This window comes from Trichosurus vulpecula, chromosome 3, assembly GCF_011100635.1.
Source record: "Trichosurus vulpecula isolate mTriVul1 chromosome 3, mTriVul1.pri, whole genome shotgun sequence".
Lineage (NCBI taxonomy): Eukaryota > Metazoa > Chordata > Mammalia > Diprotodontia > Phalangeridae > Trichosurus > Trichosurus vulpecula.
Genome location: NC_050575.1, coordinates 36,530,821 through 36,546,736, shown reverse-complemented (window position 1 = coordinate 36,546,736; position 15,916 = coordinate 36,530,821). Strand labels below are relative to the sequence as shown.

The following is a 15,916-nucleotide window of genomic DNA, read 5'->3' as shown; positions in this document are numbered from 1 at the left end:
TGATATTGAAACCTGTGCAGAACTAATGGGGTACACATCTGTATGAAAGATGAGGCTATCTGATAGTGGGACATGGGTATGGCCTTTCCATTTCCCAAGCTACTCAAAAAAAAAGGGGAAAGAGATGGGATTAGAAGTTTATCATCATTTTTGTTTTCTTTTTCATTGGGGGAAGGGAGAGAAGTGAGAGGGAGAGAAGGAGGATTTTCATCAACCCAGAAAAATAAAAATAGGTTTTTTTTTAAAAAGTTGTTGTAGGTTGTGCAGCTAAGATTAGAGGGGAAACAGTCAACTAGGAAAAAAAAAATCTCTGCCAAAAGTTTCACTGAGAAAGGTCTAATTTCTAAGGCCTGTAGGGAATAGATTCAAATTTTTGACAAAAAGAGCCTTTCCCCAATTAATAAACTGTCAAAGTATATGAACTGGAAGTTTTTAAAGGAAGAACTCCAAGTCATATGGAAAAAAATGTTCCACATCATTAAAAATGAGAGAAATGCAAAGTAAAGTAACTGAGTCCCCATCTCATACTCTTCTGATTGGCAAAGTTGATTTTAAAAAAAGGGAAAAAGGAAATAGATAAATGTTGGGGGACGGGGCGCATGGGTATAAAGAGCTTCTGAAAAACTGAAACATGGATGCACTGTTGGTAGAGCTATGAAATGGTCCAGCCATTCCGGAAAGCAATTTGGAACTGTGCTCCCAAAAATCGATAAACTAAGCTTAATATTCTCTGACACAGTGATATCACTACTAGGCCAATACTCCAAAGAGTTCAAAGAAAAGGAAAAGGATTCATATGTGTCAAAATATTTATAGCAGCTTTTTTTTTAATAGCTTCAAAGAACTGGAAAAAAAAGGAGGGGGGTTGTTTGCCCATCAATTAGGGAATTGATGAACAAATTATGGTATATGAAGACTATATATGGAATACTGCTGAACCTTAAATAATGAAAAGGACTGTTTCAGCAGAACCCGGAAAGGTTTGTAAGCACTGATAGAGTGAAGTGAGCAGAATCAGAACAATTTAACACCTTAAAGACAAACAACTCTGAAAGACTGATCAGAACCACAGCTCCATGAAGACTAATGAAGGATGCTACCCACCTCTGACAGGGAGAAGATAAACTCAAGACGCAAATTGAGCCATACATTTTCACCACAGCTGTTCTTTTTTTTTTTTCAATAGCGAAAGGAGATCGAATGAAAGAATAATTTTTAAAAATGTATTTTTATAATTGTGCCTTGAACCTATGCTTTAAGTTGGTTTTCTTTTTTCTGGCATGGACATACTTGCAGAGATATGGCTATTCATGACCTGAATTCAAATTAGAGCCCTTTACCTTAGCGGCTGACCCTCACTGTTGGGGTAAGACACAGAGGTAGGTCTTAGAATCAATCGAAGACTTTCCCCAACCCCTAGGGCTCCCGTGTCTCCCTAGGACATTCCATTTCCTAACTTGAGACTGGGCAATTTATGTACAGAAGGGATTCCGAAGATGCTGGCAGGAGGGGAGGTGAAGATGTGTGCTAACTCAGAATTCGGCCAAAGCTAATGCAAATCTGAACAGTAACCAACTCACTCCTATACACACATCTGGTCCACCAACCTGCCCAAGACACAACTTTTTAAATGAAACCATCAGGGATGAGGTAAACGAAATTGGCAGGTAAAGTCCTTGCCATCCCTCACTTTTCCCACACAAGTCTCCTTCCTCAGGTTTGGCCCAAATGGCCAGAAACTGACCCGCTAACCCTACCTTGATATAAAATTACCTTACTGATCCTTATGACCCCGTGAAGTAGGGGCTATCATCATCCCCTATTTTTTACAGATAAGGAAACAGACTGAGAGTAAGCAACCTATCCTAGGGTCGCACAGCTAAGTAGGTGTCTGAGACTAGATTTTGAGCCAAAGTCTTCCAGTTCGACACCTCATTTCCAGGTCACACCTGTAGCATTTCTATCTTTGGCTTCCCCCCACTCACCCCAACCCCCCCCCCCCACCTTCCCTCTAGCAATTGCGCAGTGCAGGAGCTAAGAGTCAGGAGACTCCAGTAAATACTCCCCGCTTCTCCCAAGCCTCCCCCTGGCTGTGGGCCTCTCCCTCATGTCTTCTGTGCCTCAACTACCCCACCTGCAAAATGAGGGTCACTACCAGCCGTCGGTCCGCCCATCCCTCTCTAGTCCGACCGAAAAAGAAAGTCTTCGAGAGCCCTTATTTAAAAGCTAAAAGCCGAGACTGGCGCCGTCCCCGGGCTAGGGAAGGTTTGGAAGAAGTGGGGTGACTTCCCCCCTGGCCCTGCACGGAAATGTCCCGGAGCGCGCTTGGCTTCGGTGCGCCCCTTCAGCACCTCTAGGAAAGGTCCGCGGCTTTGGAGAAACCCCCAGCCCAGCTTCGGCAGCGTAGGAGGCTGAGGGCCCGAGGGAGGCGCCGTGGGCGCGGGGGTGTCCCGGGGCCCCGAGGCTGGGGGTGGGAAGCCGAGGAAAGACCTTTACCTGTTGTTCCGGATGCTGCTCAGGACGCACAGCACCAGCTCCAGGTAGGTGCGCAGCACGTCCAGCCAGCCGGTGGAGAGCTGCAGAGCTTCGGCCTCTTCCCCGCCGGCTCCAGTCGCCGGGTCGCTCCCCGCGCCTCCGTCTCCGCCGCCTCCTCCACCACCACCGCCGCCGCCGCCTCCAGCAGCTCCCCCGCCGCCGCCGCTCAGGTAATTCTCCGCGGCGAACTCGACGCGCAGCTCCCGCACGAACCAGCCGCACTTGCGCATGAGGAAGTCGAGTCGGGGACGCTCGGCCGGCGAGACGCGGAGGCTGAGGCGGAGCTGGGGCCAGAGCGCCGGGTAGAAGAGGCACTCGCGCCAGTGCGAGCAGGAGGCCGAGGCCCGCAGCCTGTCGGGCGCCGGCAGGAAGGAGAAGATGTGCACGATGAGCTCGCTGGGCAGCGACGAGGCGCCCGCCGCTTGCCCACACAGAGCCATCCAGCCCCGCCGCCGACCGCCGGCTCCCGGATCCTCCTTCTCCCGCCTCCGCCGCCGCCTCCGCCGCCGCCGCGCTGCCCAGGCGGTTCCGGCTCCGGCTCCCGGCTGCTGTCGCGGCTGCGGCACTGACAAGAACAACAACATCAATGACAAGGGAGAGGGGGGCGGGGCCGCCGTGAGTCCCGGCGGAACTAACCAGAGCGCATTCGTGAGGAGGGGGAGAGAGGAGAGGAGAGGGGCTCGGGCTCCCGCTACAGCCTTTCCCTCCTCTATTTAAGCCGCTCAGAACGCTAGCGCCTTAAAGATAATTTAGTCACCGGCCCTCCTTCTCACCCACAGGGGGCTGGAGACGCCCAGTAGAAGCACAATGTAAAGGAGCCCCTCCCCTGAGGCGAGAGGTGGGAGTGGAGCAGTGGTAGATACCGAGTTTGACGTCGACCGAAGTGGGAGGAGCTCGGCCAGACTTTGGCGACTTCCGGGAAGGGGGGGGGTAGATGCTGGGTAAGGACCGAGAAGAGGCACGTGACTGATTACGTAGGAGGAGACGCGGGGCGCCTCTTCCCGCCCCGCTCCGCCCCCTTCTTCTTCTGGGGCTGGGTTGGAAGAAACTCTCGGAGTGAGGCTGCTAATCTCTGTGGGTGGGTGGAGCTCGTAATCACTGCTTGTGGGTGGTGGTCTCTCTTCGCTTTGCCCCCCTTTCCGTGCCCTGCAGCCAGCTCTCTTAGGGGCTCCGAGAGGTGGCTGTGGCTGCAGGCTTCCAGCTCCAGCCGATGGAGGGTCGTGAAGTTTGGGAATGTTTGTGGCAAAACGGGATGGGGCGGGGGTGATTTCCTACCTGACAAACATATTAGAGAAATTGGGGGGAAAAAGAAATCGTCATTCGCGGTGACATTGTGATGCACTTTGGGGGAAGGGGACCTGGGTTCAAATTCCAGCCCGGGTTCTTAATCCTCTGCGAAACTTCTCTAGACCTAATTTACCTCGTCTCTAAAATGAGGGCTTCTTCCCAGCCCTAGCTCGAAATCAAGTAATTTACCGCCTATGGAAGGAAAATGTGTCGCAAGCTTTATTTTAATAACATTATCATATTTTTTTCCAGCTAACAAGCATCCGTTCTCCCCTTTCCCCAAATGAAAAAAAAAGGAAAGAAAACCTTCACAAGTATATAGACATGCAAAACAAATTTCCACATTGGCCGCGAGTGAAAATATCCGTCTTATTTGCATTTTAAGTCCAAATCAAACCATATGGTTCGTTTCTTTCTGGTCGTCTGGAATCGCGTTTTTTGCATTGATCAGAGTTACGAAGTGTTTCAAGATTATTTTTTTGCTTTATAATGCTGTCATTGGCTCTGCTCATTTCACTCCGAATTAGTTCATAGTGGTCGTCTCCACTTCCAGACACTCCTTTTTGTCATTTCTTATTCCTATTACATCCATATACCATACATAATTCGTTTAGGCATTTCCCAACAGGTGGACACTCCCTTAGTTTCCAGGGTATTTTGGGCTATTATAATTATTATTATTTTAACTAATCATCTGAGAAACGAGGAGACTTGTCGGGACAGCTTCTAAGGACCATTCTGGCTCTAGACTATAAATAACCCTTTGGTTGCAAAAAGGTAGGTTGGGAAGTACGCGTAAGATTAAGAAGTGGTGATTGAACTTCCTTATGTACTGGGTGGCTGTTACAGCTCCCCGACTTGTGGGCCTTAGGCCTTTTTTTTTTTTTTTTATTTAAAGCACAAACTAGAAGAACAGCATCCTGCGTAGAAACTGGCCAGCTTCCTGCTAGGTTAAAGTGAGGTACTGGGCAAGCTTAGGCTTGAAGTAGCACTGAGCCTAAAGTTGACTTTAAGGAACTCCCGGTTGTTATGTCGGTCTTTGTCCTTAGCTCTTCATAGAATCCAGAAGTTGTAAGACAGCACTAAGTTTTGAGAGAAAAACTACAAATCCAGAGTATTGCATGAATTCTCTTAGAATCACTAGAGAATAACAAAAGAGATGTGTTCCTGTCAAAAAACCGCTGGGTCAGAGTTGAAAGAATTCTCTTCTAGGGAAAAGGCATTTAAAACAAAAGAGGTTGCTTAACCAGTTACCAGGAAAAGAAGGTGTCCTAGTCAATACAGCCATTCACTCTAGACCTAAGTACCCTTCTTTATCCACCCATCAATCAAAAAGCATTTGTTAAGTGTCTACTACAAATTTTATATGGAGGCGACAACTTCCTAGGTCGAAAACAAAGTCCTTGGAGTGTTCTTTTGTAGTCATAAAGGATTAGGAGATAAAAAGGTATTCAATATGGAGGATTGCTTTGGGCATCAATCAATCAATAAACCTTAAGCCTCTTAGGTACTGGGCACTATGGTAAGTGCTAAGAGGCAATAGACAGTCCCCAACCTCTTGGAGCTTACATTTTAAAGGGGGAGACTACAAAGCAAAGCGAGGTATAATGTATGCAGGATAAATAGGAAAGGCACAATGATTTACGAGGGTTTGGGGAGGGCTTTCAGTAAAAGATGGAGTTTAGTTGGGACTTAAAGGAAGCCAGGAAGTTCAATAGGTGGAGCTGGGAGTGGTAGGAGCATTTAATCTCATTTAATCAAATTTTTAAAAAGGGAAATACAGGACGAAATGGAATCAATTATGTTAACTGTCAACAGATCATTTTTAGCTCTTAAAAACCCTCTTTTCAACAACAAGACCGGAATTGTTATGTCAACTCTATCATTTATTGTTAGCCTTAGTAAGTCATAGTTTCTTTAGACTACATTTTATTCCTCTCTAAAATGAAGGGATTGTACTAGAAGACTCTTAACATCTCTTCCAGGTTTAAATGAATGATTTCTTCCAACTTTAAATTTAAATTGAAACTTAAATTTAAATTCTAATATAACTCATACCTCTATAAACAAGAATTTCCTGCACGACAAGCCTGAGAAGGAATAGAAGATGCACATAAATCTTGTAGAAGAAAAACTGTGCAGTCTAAGGCCTGTCAGAGACAGAGATGAGAGCATTTTTGATTGAAAGGAGACCCAAACTGACAGTGTCTCCCTGCTAACTCTCTCCAGCAGTGTTTTCCTATATTCTATAATAATCATGAAACGAGACAAAATGCCATAAAAAAGATAAAACAGGGCTCAAAATTTAGGCTCTATAAACTGATCCCTTCCTACTTTTCTTACAGCACATACTCTTAAGAGCCAGTGACAACAGCTTCCTAGGCTTTACATAGGCCGTCCCATCTCCTCCTGACTATGCTTTTTCACTGGCTATCCCAATATCTGGAATTCTCTCTTATCTCCTCTTTGCCTCCTGACTTCCCTGGCTCTCATCAAGTCTCCCCTAAAATGCCACTTTCTACAAGAAGCCTTTCCAGGTCCTCCTTGGTCTTAGTGCCTCCCTTTGAGATGATTCCCAGCTTATCTTGTTTGTATGTCGTTGTTTCTATCTTATCCTCCACCTTTTAGATTGTGAACTCCTAGAGGGCAGGGGCTGTTTTTGACTTTTTTTCTGTCTCCATAGTTTATCACTATATTGGGCACATAATAGGCACTTAGTACCGCTCTGGTTCTTATTTGAAGAAATCAAACAATATTCCCACTCTTGGCTCAACAAGGTTATGCTAGAGCCAGCTCATACTAGCCCTTTATATCAGGGAATGGTTTATTATTCTGTTGATTGTCTAAACCGGAGGTGTCAATCTATAGCCTGCCAGTGCTTTATTTTAAAATAAAGTTTTATTAGGCTTCATTTCTCAAATATATAGAGAACTGAGTCAAATTTATAAGAATACAAATCATTCCCCAATTGATAAATGATCAAAGGTTATGAATAGGCAGTTTTCAGATAAAGAAATCAAAACTTACAGGAAAAAATGTTCTGAATCACTGTTGATTAGAAAAATGCAAATTAAAACAACTCTGAGGTACCACTTCATTCCTATTAGATTGACTAATAGAAAAGGAAAATGATAAATGTGGGAGAAGATGTGGGAAAATTGGGACACTAACGCATTGTTGGTGAAGTTGTGGACTGATCTACTCATTCTGGAGAGCAATTTGGAACTGTGCCCAAGGGCAATCAGACTGTGAATACTCTTTGATCCAGTAGTACCACTACTAGGTCTATCGCAAAGAAATCATAAAAAAGGGAAAAGGACCTACACATATAAAAATATTCATAGTAGCTTTTGTTTTGTGGTTGCAAAATACTGGAAATTTAAGCGATGTCCATCAGCTGGGGAATGGATGAACAAGTTGTCGTATATGAATGTAATGGAATACTGTTATGCTATAAGAAATGACAAACAGGCAGATTTCAGAAAACCTTGTAAAGGTTTATATGAACCGATGCAAAGTGAAGCGAGCAAAACCAGGAAAACATTGTATACAGTAACAGCAACATTGTTTGATAATCAACTATGAATGACTTAGCTCTTCTCAGAAATACAGTGATCCAAGTCAATTCCAAAGGACTCATGATGAAAAATGCTATCCATTATCTAGTGTGTGTATTGATATTGTATTTTTGCTTAATTTGAAGATCTTCTCCATCCATTAATAGGTCCATGTGACCTGCTTATGTCACAGGAAGCCCAAGTCACATGTAGTGGGAGGAGTTTGCTGAACTGGTGGAACAGGAAAGAGTGGAGCAGGAAGGAGGTGAGGTGAGAACAGTTAGAGCTGAGGGAGAGAGAGGAAGCTGGCAGCTTTCTGTGAATGTTTGTGGGAAGTGGGTGGGATGGGGGGGAGGGGGGTAGACTATGGAATGGAGCCGCTCTCTGCAGTGATAATGTGTATTAACTTCTTTGTGGCTATGATGGATTTGGCTTTCTGGTGTCTGAATAAACGTTTTGCTTCTGTCTTCTATGTAGAGAGTCTGTTTTATTTTGCGATTCAGAACCAGGCTGCCATATTCATGGTAATAGCAACCACTGTGAATATTGCCTTGGCCATACAGTGTGAAAAATGATTTTTCTTAGTGATGGGTATCTTGAAGACTCAGAGCCCCTCCCCCTTCTCTAAAGTTCTTCACAAGGACATTACTGATAATGAGATTACATTGAGTCTTATCCTGGTCAAATGCCAATACAAGCCTGAATTGATTTAATCAAAGGTATGGAAGCTCCATTGTCTTCTGCTCAGGCAGATGGAGATAGATTTTTCTGCCTAGATAGCCTAAGGTCTGGTATCGTTGGGGGGTGGTCCCCTGTCAAGAGGTGAAATGATGGTGAGGTGATAGCCGCTGTTGAAAAGGTATATAAATTGGGCACCCCAGCCTCCAAATTGAACCAGTTCTGGACTGGCCCCCTTAGGGAGGCCCAGTTCCGGACTGTAACTACTATGCAATGCATGTCACCAACTTCAGAGAAAGTAAAATGTGGACACAACCTAATTTGTTTGTCTCTTTCTTAGAACAAACTCTGCTGAGGTTGACACCAGAGAAAGAACTGATAGGGTGAAGATAGAAGCATACTATTTTCACTTAATTTTTTTTTCTTTTGGTCTGTTTCTTCTTTTACAGCATGAGCAGTATAGAAATGTGTTTTACATGATTGCACATATATACCCTATATAAAATTGCTTACTGTTTTAGGGAAAGGGAGGGGAGGGAGGGAAGGAGAAAATTTAGAACTCAAAATTAAAAAAAAATGAATATTAAAAATTGTCTTTACGTATAATTGGAAAAAATAATTTTTTTTTAAAATAAAATAAAACTTTGTTGTATTTAAACATGTAAAAACAATTCTTAGCTAGCAGTCCAGGCTGTGGCAGCAGGATTTGTCCTTGGTTGTAGTTTGCCAAACCCCTGGTTTAGATTTAAGAAAGTGCTGGAGAAAATATCAATCATGTATGTGACACAGACTACTCTGGCTCCCACTGCCTTAAGGCTAGGTGTGTTACCTTTCACTTTCCTCCCAGGTTTTCCAGTACCCTTGAGTAGGAGGTATCTAGGCTCTCTGCAAATAGTCTAGTCCCCACTGATGACGTTCCTATTCGAAGGACTTTCCTTTCTGTGCATCCCAATTCCAATAATAGCCTTTAACAATTAGATTCACGTTTACATATTTATTTCAAAGAAGTATAAGCACATACATACAGATTTACTCCCCTAACATTTGGGAGACATAATCCACACACACACACACCCCACCCTACATTCCACCTCAGTCTCCAGGGAAGGGGATTAGGCTTATAGTTGAGCTAGGTTCCCGCAGAGAACAGTCCCATTTCCAAATCCACACCCCCTGCACTGCCCACCCCTCCCCCCAGCCTCCCCGCACTGGAGTCCCTGGCTTCTATGCTGACCTGGCTAACTGCACCATCCTGCTTGCAATCCTGGCTCCAAGACCGTCCTGGCTCTTAGTCCTAGTCCCATGAGGATCAATCTGAAATTGAGGACAAACAACACAGAACAGAAACGAATACCTCCAGGCCCATTCCTCTGAGCTGAGATAAAAGAGGAAGGAGGGGAAGGAAAGAGAGTCTTCTTCCTCTTAATGGTTCAGTTCATGGTGCCTATGCTGTGGGTGATATGTGATCTTTACCCTACCAACACAGTGGAGAAAAGTGGCCCAAAGACAGGCAGAAAGACAGGAATCTTGACAGTTTTAAAAATGAAGGCAGCCAATCAAAGAAGGCTACCTCCACCCACATGGTAAGACATGTAGCAGCTTCGATGTTAGGCATGCTCCAGATGGACATGCTCCAAAGGCCCCTCAAAGGAGCTTCCATGGTAGGTGAAGTGGATGGGCCCAAACATGCCTGGATTACATACAAATTAAATTTGAAAGTGTGTCGCAAGTACATTTTTTTTTTTTGGAGAGCTTGTTGTTACAAATTTATCAGTGCATCGCTGTCATCACAAACAAGACACATTCTAACCTTAGTTTCAGGGAATCAGATTCTTTAACTTGATTAAAGTTTCCTTTAAAAACTGAGGCCTTTGATTAAAGCTGAAGCCAAAGGACTTCAGAGAAGGACATTGTCTCATTAGCCTCATTGATGAGGCCTTGATAAGGTTTTCACGTTCAGGTGGTACATAGCCAAAGGACATTAGCCAAAATGTAATTCCTCAATATTTCACAAAATAATTAAAGCTTTAACTCTATATTTCCACAACCCATATGAGATCTAAATCCCTGAAAATATCTCCCTGAGACCATCTGAGAAATGACTCAATTCTCTCTTCACTGTGCATTTGGATAACATTTTTATCACTTTAATAAAGGTTCTGGTAAGATTCATGCTCTAGCTTTGTATATGTTGTCAGAGGAACTTAATTAATGTTTGTGAAACGACAGGATGAAAGTAAAAAGGAATGTAAGCCTAGAATGCAGGGATCTTTGTTCTCAACGGGCAGAGCTTTTAGTTAAGATTTTGGGAAATGGTAGAGGGCATGAGAAAAATTGATTTATGCTTATTAGCACTGACTATACACTAATAAAACTTAAACTTAGTGCGTGAAATAAAAAATTAAATTGGCTATTCAACAATGAAAACATCAAACCCTCTAGGATCAAAACACCATCTTGATTCTTTAAATATCCTGGTGTTTCTTGTCCTCATGACATGTTCCTTCTCTTCCCAGTCATAAACTGTATCTGCTCCATGAATCAGCATTGCTCTCAAATAAACACTTAGGATACTTGCATTTCTAAGGACAAGGAATGGAGGAGTATGAACTTCCAATTTTTTTTTATGGTTCTGGCTAAGAGTTTTTATAAGTTATATCTATGTTCTGATTGGTGATTGGTTACCTAAGCTTATGATGAAAGGAAACTATCAATCAAAACTAACATCATTAGCAAATGTTTTTCCTTTGTTTACCATATTTAGGGGACATGAAATGGAAGCTTAAACCAAATGAGCAAGTGCTCATCCCAAAATAACATATTCATTTCCACTATATGAGGCCAGAGTCACTTCAGAAACATAGAAATAGTTCTTTTTATAATTTCCAAAGGCCCCATGGCAGTTTAGATCAGTGTCTCTCAACTTTTTTTGATTGTGCTCAAAAAATTTTTATTTGATAGCAAGAACATTCTTTTACTGTCTCCTTCGTTGTCTTGGGTATATTAGTCATTTTTGTTCTGTCATTTCAAATGTAAAGCAGAAACAAAATAAGAGTTAAGCAGCTTTGTTTTCTTTCTCTGTTTCCAGTTATCACAATATATCATCAACTCCAAATGAGGGTCTTCTCCCTTCTTTGATCCTTCCTTTATCCCCACTATAGCTAAAAATAAAACTCCTTTTTATTGGACTCTATTGTGAAGCTTTATTGTTAGCTTTGATCACTAGCCCTAGCTCATTTTAAACTTCAGCATTCCTAACACGATTTTTATAGTACTGCACCAAGCTCTTATCTTTATCTTCTGTTACTTGTTCTTGCTTTCATTTTCTGTTTGGTGAGTTTTTATATATCCACATTGTTATCTTCAGGAAATCCCTTTTCTTCTTCCTCCCTGGAATTGCTTCCTTTTATGTCTTTAGAATTCCATTCTGATTATTTCTCATCTCTCCTGAGCTGCCTCTTCCAAAGCATTTTAGTCCATTGCATCCTGCCTATCTTTTCTCTGAACCTCTTGAAAATCTGCTTTTCTGAAATTTAGGGTGGATGTCAGACCATCCCCAGGTTTCCTTTCCTCTCTCCCAAACTCTGGGAGAGTTTGGTCATTTTCCCTCAGGAGTTCTATCATTTCTATCCCGAACAACCAGTCTCTCCCTGTTAGTTAGAATCAGATCAGGAACAGAATTTCTCTCTTTTGTTTTCTCCACCTTTTGAAGGATAAAATGATCACTGAGGCAAATGAAGTAGCTTTTAGCTGATCTGCTTTTGACACAGAAAAAATAAAAACAAAACTCTAGCAGTTGTTTTGATAAATGAAATTCCCCATAACTACTATATCATGCCTCTGTACCAGGCTTGTGATCTTTTTCCCAAACTCCTTATCTGTTTCCCCTTTCTATCCAGGTGGTCTGTAGTATACTCCAATGACCAAATCACTTCAGTTTCTCTCTCTTTTAACCTTCATCCACCTTTGTCTGAAATCTGCCTGCTCATCATTTCTTATAGCATAATAGTATTCCATTACATTCATATACCACAACTTGTTCAGCCATTCCCCAATTGATGGGCATCCCTTTGATTTCCAATTCTTAGCCACACAAAAAAGAGCTGCTGTAAATATTTTTATACAAATAGGTTCCCCCCTGCCCACTTTTTTTTTTACTGTCTTTGCGATATAGACCTGGCAGTGGTATTGCTGGATCCAAGAGTATGCACAGTTTTATAGCCCTTTGGACATAGTTCCAAATTGCTCTCCAGAATGGTTGGATCAGTTCACAGCTCCATCAACTGTGCATTAGTATCCTAGTTTTCCATATCTCTTCCAACATTTATCATTTTCATTTTCTGTCATATTAGTCAATCTAATAGGAATGAGGTGGTACCTCAGAGTTGTTTTAATTTGCATTTCTCTAATCAATAGTAATTTAGAGCACTTTTATATGACTAGATAACTTTGATTTCTTCATCTGAAAAATGCCTATTTGTATCTTTTGACCATTTATCAATTGGGGAATGATGTGTATTTTTACAAATTTGACTCAATTTTCTATGTATTTGAGAAATGAGACCTTTATCAAAGATACTTATACAAAGATACTTTTTCCTCGAATTTTCTGCTTTCCTTTTAATTTTGGTTGCTTTGGTTTTGTTTATGCAAAACCTTTTTCATTTTATATAATCAAAATTATCTATTTTACATTTTTTAATGCTCTCTATATTTTCTTTGGTCCTAAATTCTTCCCTTATTCATAGATCTGACAAATAAACTATCTATGTTGTTCTAATTTCATCTAACTTCTTAATATACAATACTATTTCCCCTTCCCCTGTTCCTTTCCCTTTAGCTATCCCTTTTCTTTTGAATAAAATATTTTGAGGAGATGGCAGGTAAGCTACCGAGAAAGAACATAAGCACTCAAAGGATCATGAATCAAGCAGTTTATTACTCATAAGCATATAAGTGTATGGCTCCTCAGCCCTACAGTCTCATAGGTCTACAAGTAAATGGTGACTCAGGCATACAGTGTGATGCATTGCCCACTTACGAACCTATATTTCTAGTACTTATATCTGGTTGTTGTTCCTAGACAGAATAAGAGGTACTAAATGGGAGAGGGACCTTAGGGAAGGCTAATAAGTGAGTGGTCTAGCCTGTGACCTCCCCCCACCCCTTTATTGACCACATGGGCATTGTGATTAGGAAAGTTTTCTAATATTGTACACATGAAGTTTGCTAAGCTTATTATAATCAGGAGAGATTTGCATTCTTTGCCTAAATGAAGTTGACTAAACCAATATTGGGTACATAGAAACTTCCTAGTACTCAGGCTGGTCAACCTGTGATCAAATATGAAGTAACTTCTGTCAGCTAGGGCCTAGGAATAGGTCAGTCACACTGTACCCATCCAGAGCACTAATCCAGTCATGTATTTCAATCCATCATGTCTCAATGATACCTATGAGGTCAAATCAGCAGCTCTAGTTAGGACCTTTAGTTTTTTTTTTCTTTTTTGGTTGCCTACACTTTGGGCATTTGTATAAAGATATGAGGCCATGGCTTTTTACTACTGATTCCTTTCTTGGATTTTGTCTCTTGTTAATGTCTCAGTTGTTCTTCCTTTTTTGGTGACTATAGTATCTAACATTGAAAATATACATAGGCAATCTTCTTTTTCTTTTATCCTTCTTAGTGTAAAGCCCTTATGATTAGATTTTAAAAATACAATGTTGTCAGCCTTTGTTAGGCGTATTCCATTTCTGACCAGGAATCTGTCAACCCTATATTGTATATTGCAGGGATTGGTAAACTATGGCATGATGGTCCAAATTGGCCTGCTACCTGTTTTTTCATTGCCTATGAGTTAAGAATGGTTTCTACATTTTAAAATACAATAAAACTGTAAAAATGTATAACCATTTTTGTTTTGTGGATGTACAGGAGCAAGTGGTAGGTTAGATTTGGCTCATTAGCCATAGTTTCCCAACCCCGTGTATGTTGGATTGATGCAAATAGCTAGAATCCTGGAAACCAAGATGGAGAACCCTGATATCAAAATTAGGAAATGAGATAACTAATTAGAAGTCATGTACTTACCATTAGAATAATGTGTATTAAAAATCTACCTAATTTGTTCCCATTTGTTTCGTATTTCTCTAAATAGTGAGATACCCCTATTTCAAAGCAATGGAGTAAAATATTATTGCCTGGAAATAAGACAATTAAATACAATAGTCTCTTACACTGCCTTTGCCCTTACTCCATTATAATATTCCAACTGATGTTGGATCACTAAAAATAGCTAGAATATTGGAAACCTAGATATAGTGATTCAGTATTATCATTAGATAGCCAGATAAATAATTAGAAAGTATATGCATACATGGAGTACAATTCCTTTGTTAAATGTAACATTGGCTTGCTATAATTAGTTTGTATTTCCACATATAGAAAGATGTATTTCACATTGATAGGCTGAAATATTATTATCAAACAAGACATTTCAATAAAGTTTTTTGGTGGCATTATACCAATTAGAGAGGCCCAGTTGATTTTGGATTGCTGAAAATATATAGAATGCTAAAAACCTAAAAGAAACAATATGTTATCATTAGGAACCTAGATAGAGATCTAGAAATCATATTAAGAACCTAATTATTATATATAGCTAAATGTTTAACTAACTTGCTCTCAATTTGTTTTGTAATCAAAAGAGCTAGCTACTTCTAATTCAAGGTAACAAATTGAAATATTATAAGTTGGAGGACTTCCAGGAGCCAAGATGGTGGAGTAAGCAGTAAATCGCCATGACTCTCCCATATTCACCTCCAAACAAACATAAAATAGCACTCCAAAACAAATCCTAGAATAGAATAGCAGAATCAGCAAAAAGATGGGGTGAAACAATCTTTGAGCCCAAGAAACTCAATAGATAGGCAAGAAATGTCTGTCTCACTTGGGTAAAAGGGGAAAGCAGTCCAGGACAGGAAGCATCACAGCAAGCCAACAGCAAGCCCCACCTCAGCAAACCAATGGGAGATCCTGAGCCCCAGTGTGGTGGAGTAGGCAAACATCAACACCAGAACCCCCCACATGCCTCAGCATAGACAGCTGGACAGACACCAGCTCCAAGAACATAGCCCCAGGCAAATAGGCAACCTCCAGCAGCCAGAATGCCAGGTGGTTCAGTGTAGCCCCAGTGAAATACAGAAACACCCTGCCAGCCTCGGCATACCCCAGACACCAGAACTAGAAACTTGGCTCAGCACCAGGTATGCTGCCAGACCCCTATGGCCTTCAGTGAAGTCAGCCACCCCACTATCCTACCCCCTCAGCATAGCACCAGACATGAAGATCCTTCCATGGGTCTCAGGGCAACATTAGTGCAGCACCAGGTAAACGGCCAGGGCCTGCAGGCCCTGGTACAAGAAGCCTGAGACAGTGCTCCTTCCACCCTAGGAACAGACCTCAAACTTAAAAGAAAGGGCAAAAGCCAAAAAATATGAGCAAAAAACAACAACAAAAAAGAATCTGACCATAAAAAGTTATTATAGTGACAGGGAAGACCAAGACACAAACTCAGAAGAGAATGACAATGTCAAAACACCTATGGGCAAAACCCCAAAGAGAAATGGGAAGTGGTCTCAAGCCCAGAAAGAACTCATGAAAGAGCTCAAAAAGAAGCTTAAAAATCATATAAAAGAGGCAAAAGAAAAACTGGGAAAAGAAATGAGAGTGATGCAAGAGAATTATGAAAAAAAAAGTCAACAGCTTGGAAAAAGAAAACAACTTCTTAAAAAGTAGAATTGGCTAAATATAAAAGAAGATACAAAAATCCACTGAAGAAAACAAAACTTTAAAAGTAC

The 15,916-nt window shown here is 41.5% G+C and overlaps 1 protein-coding gene across 1 annotated transcript in view; it reads right to left on the bottom strand.

Moving 5' to 3' along the window:
- The window catches only part of FBXO33 (F-box protein 33), a 30,118-nt gene extending 26,999 nt beyond the window's left edge, over positions 1-3,119 (bottom strand). The window contains exon 1 of the mRNA XM_036751732.1: positions 2,497-3,119. Coding sequence (XP_036607627.1) covers positions 2,497-3,119 — 623 coding nt within the window. The remainder of the gene's footprint in view (positions 1-2,496) is intronic.
- Positions 3,120-15,916: the final 12,797 nt, after the last annotated feature.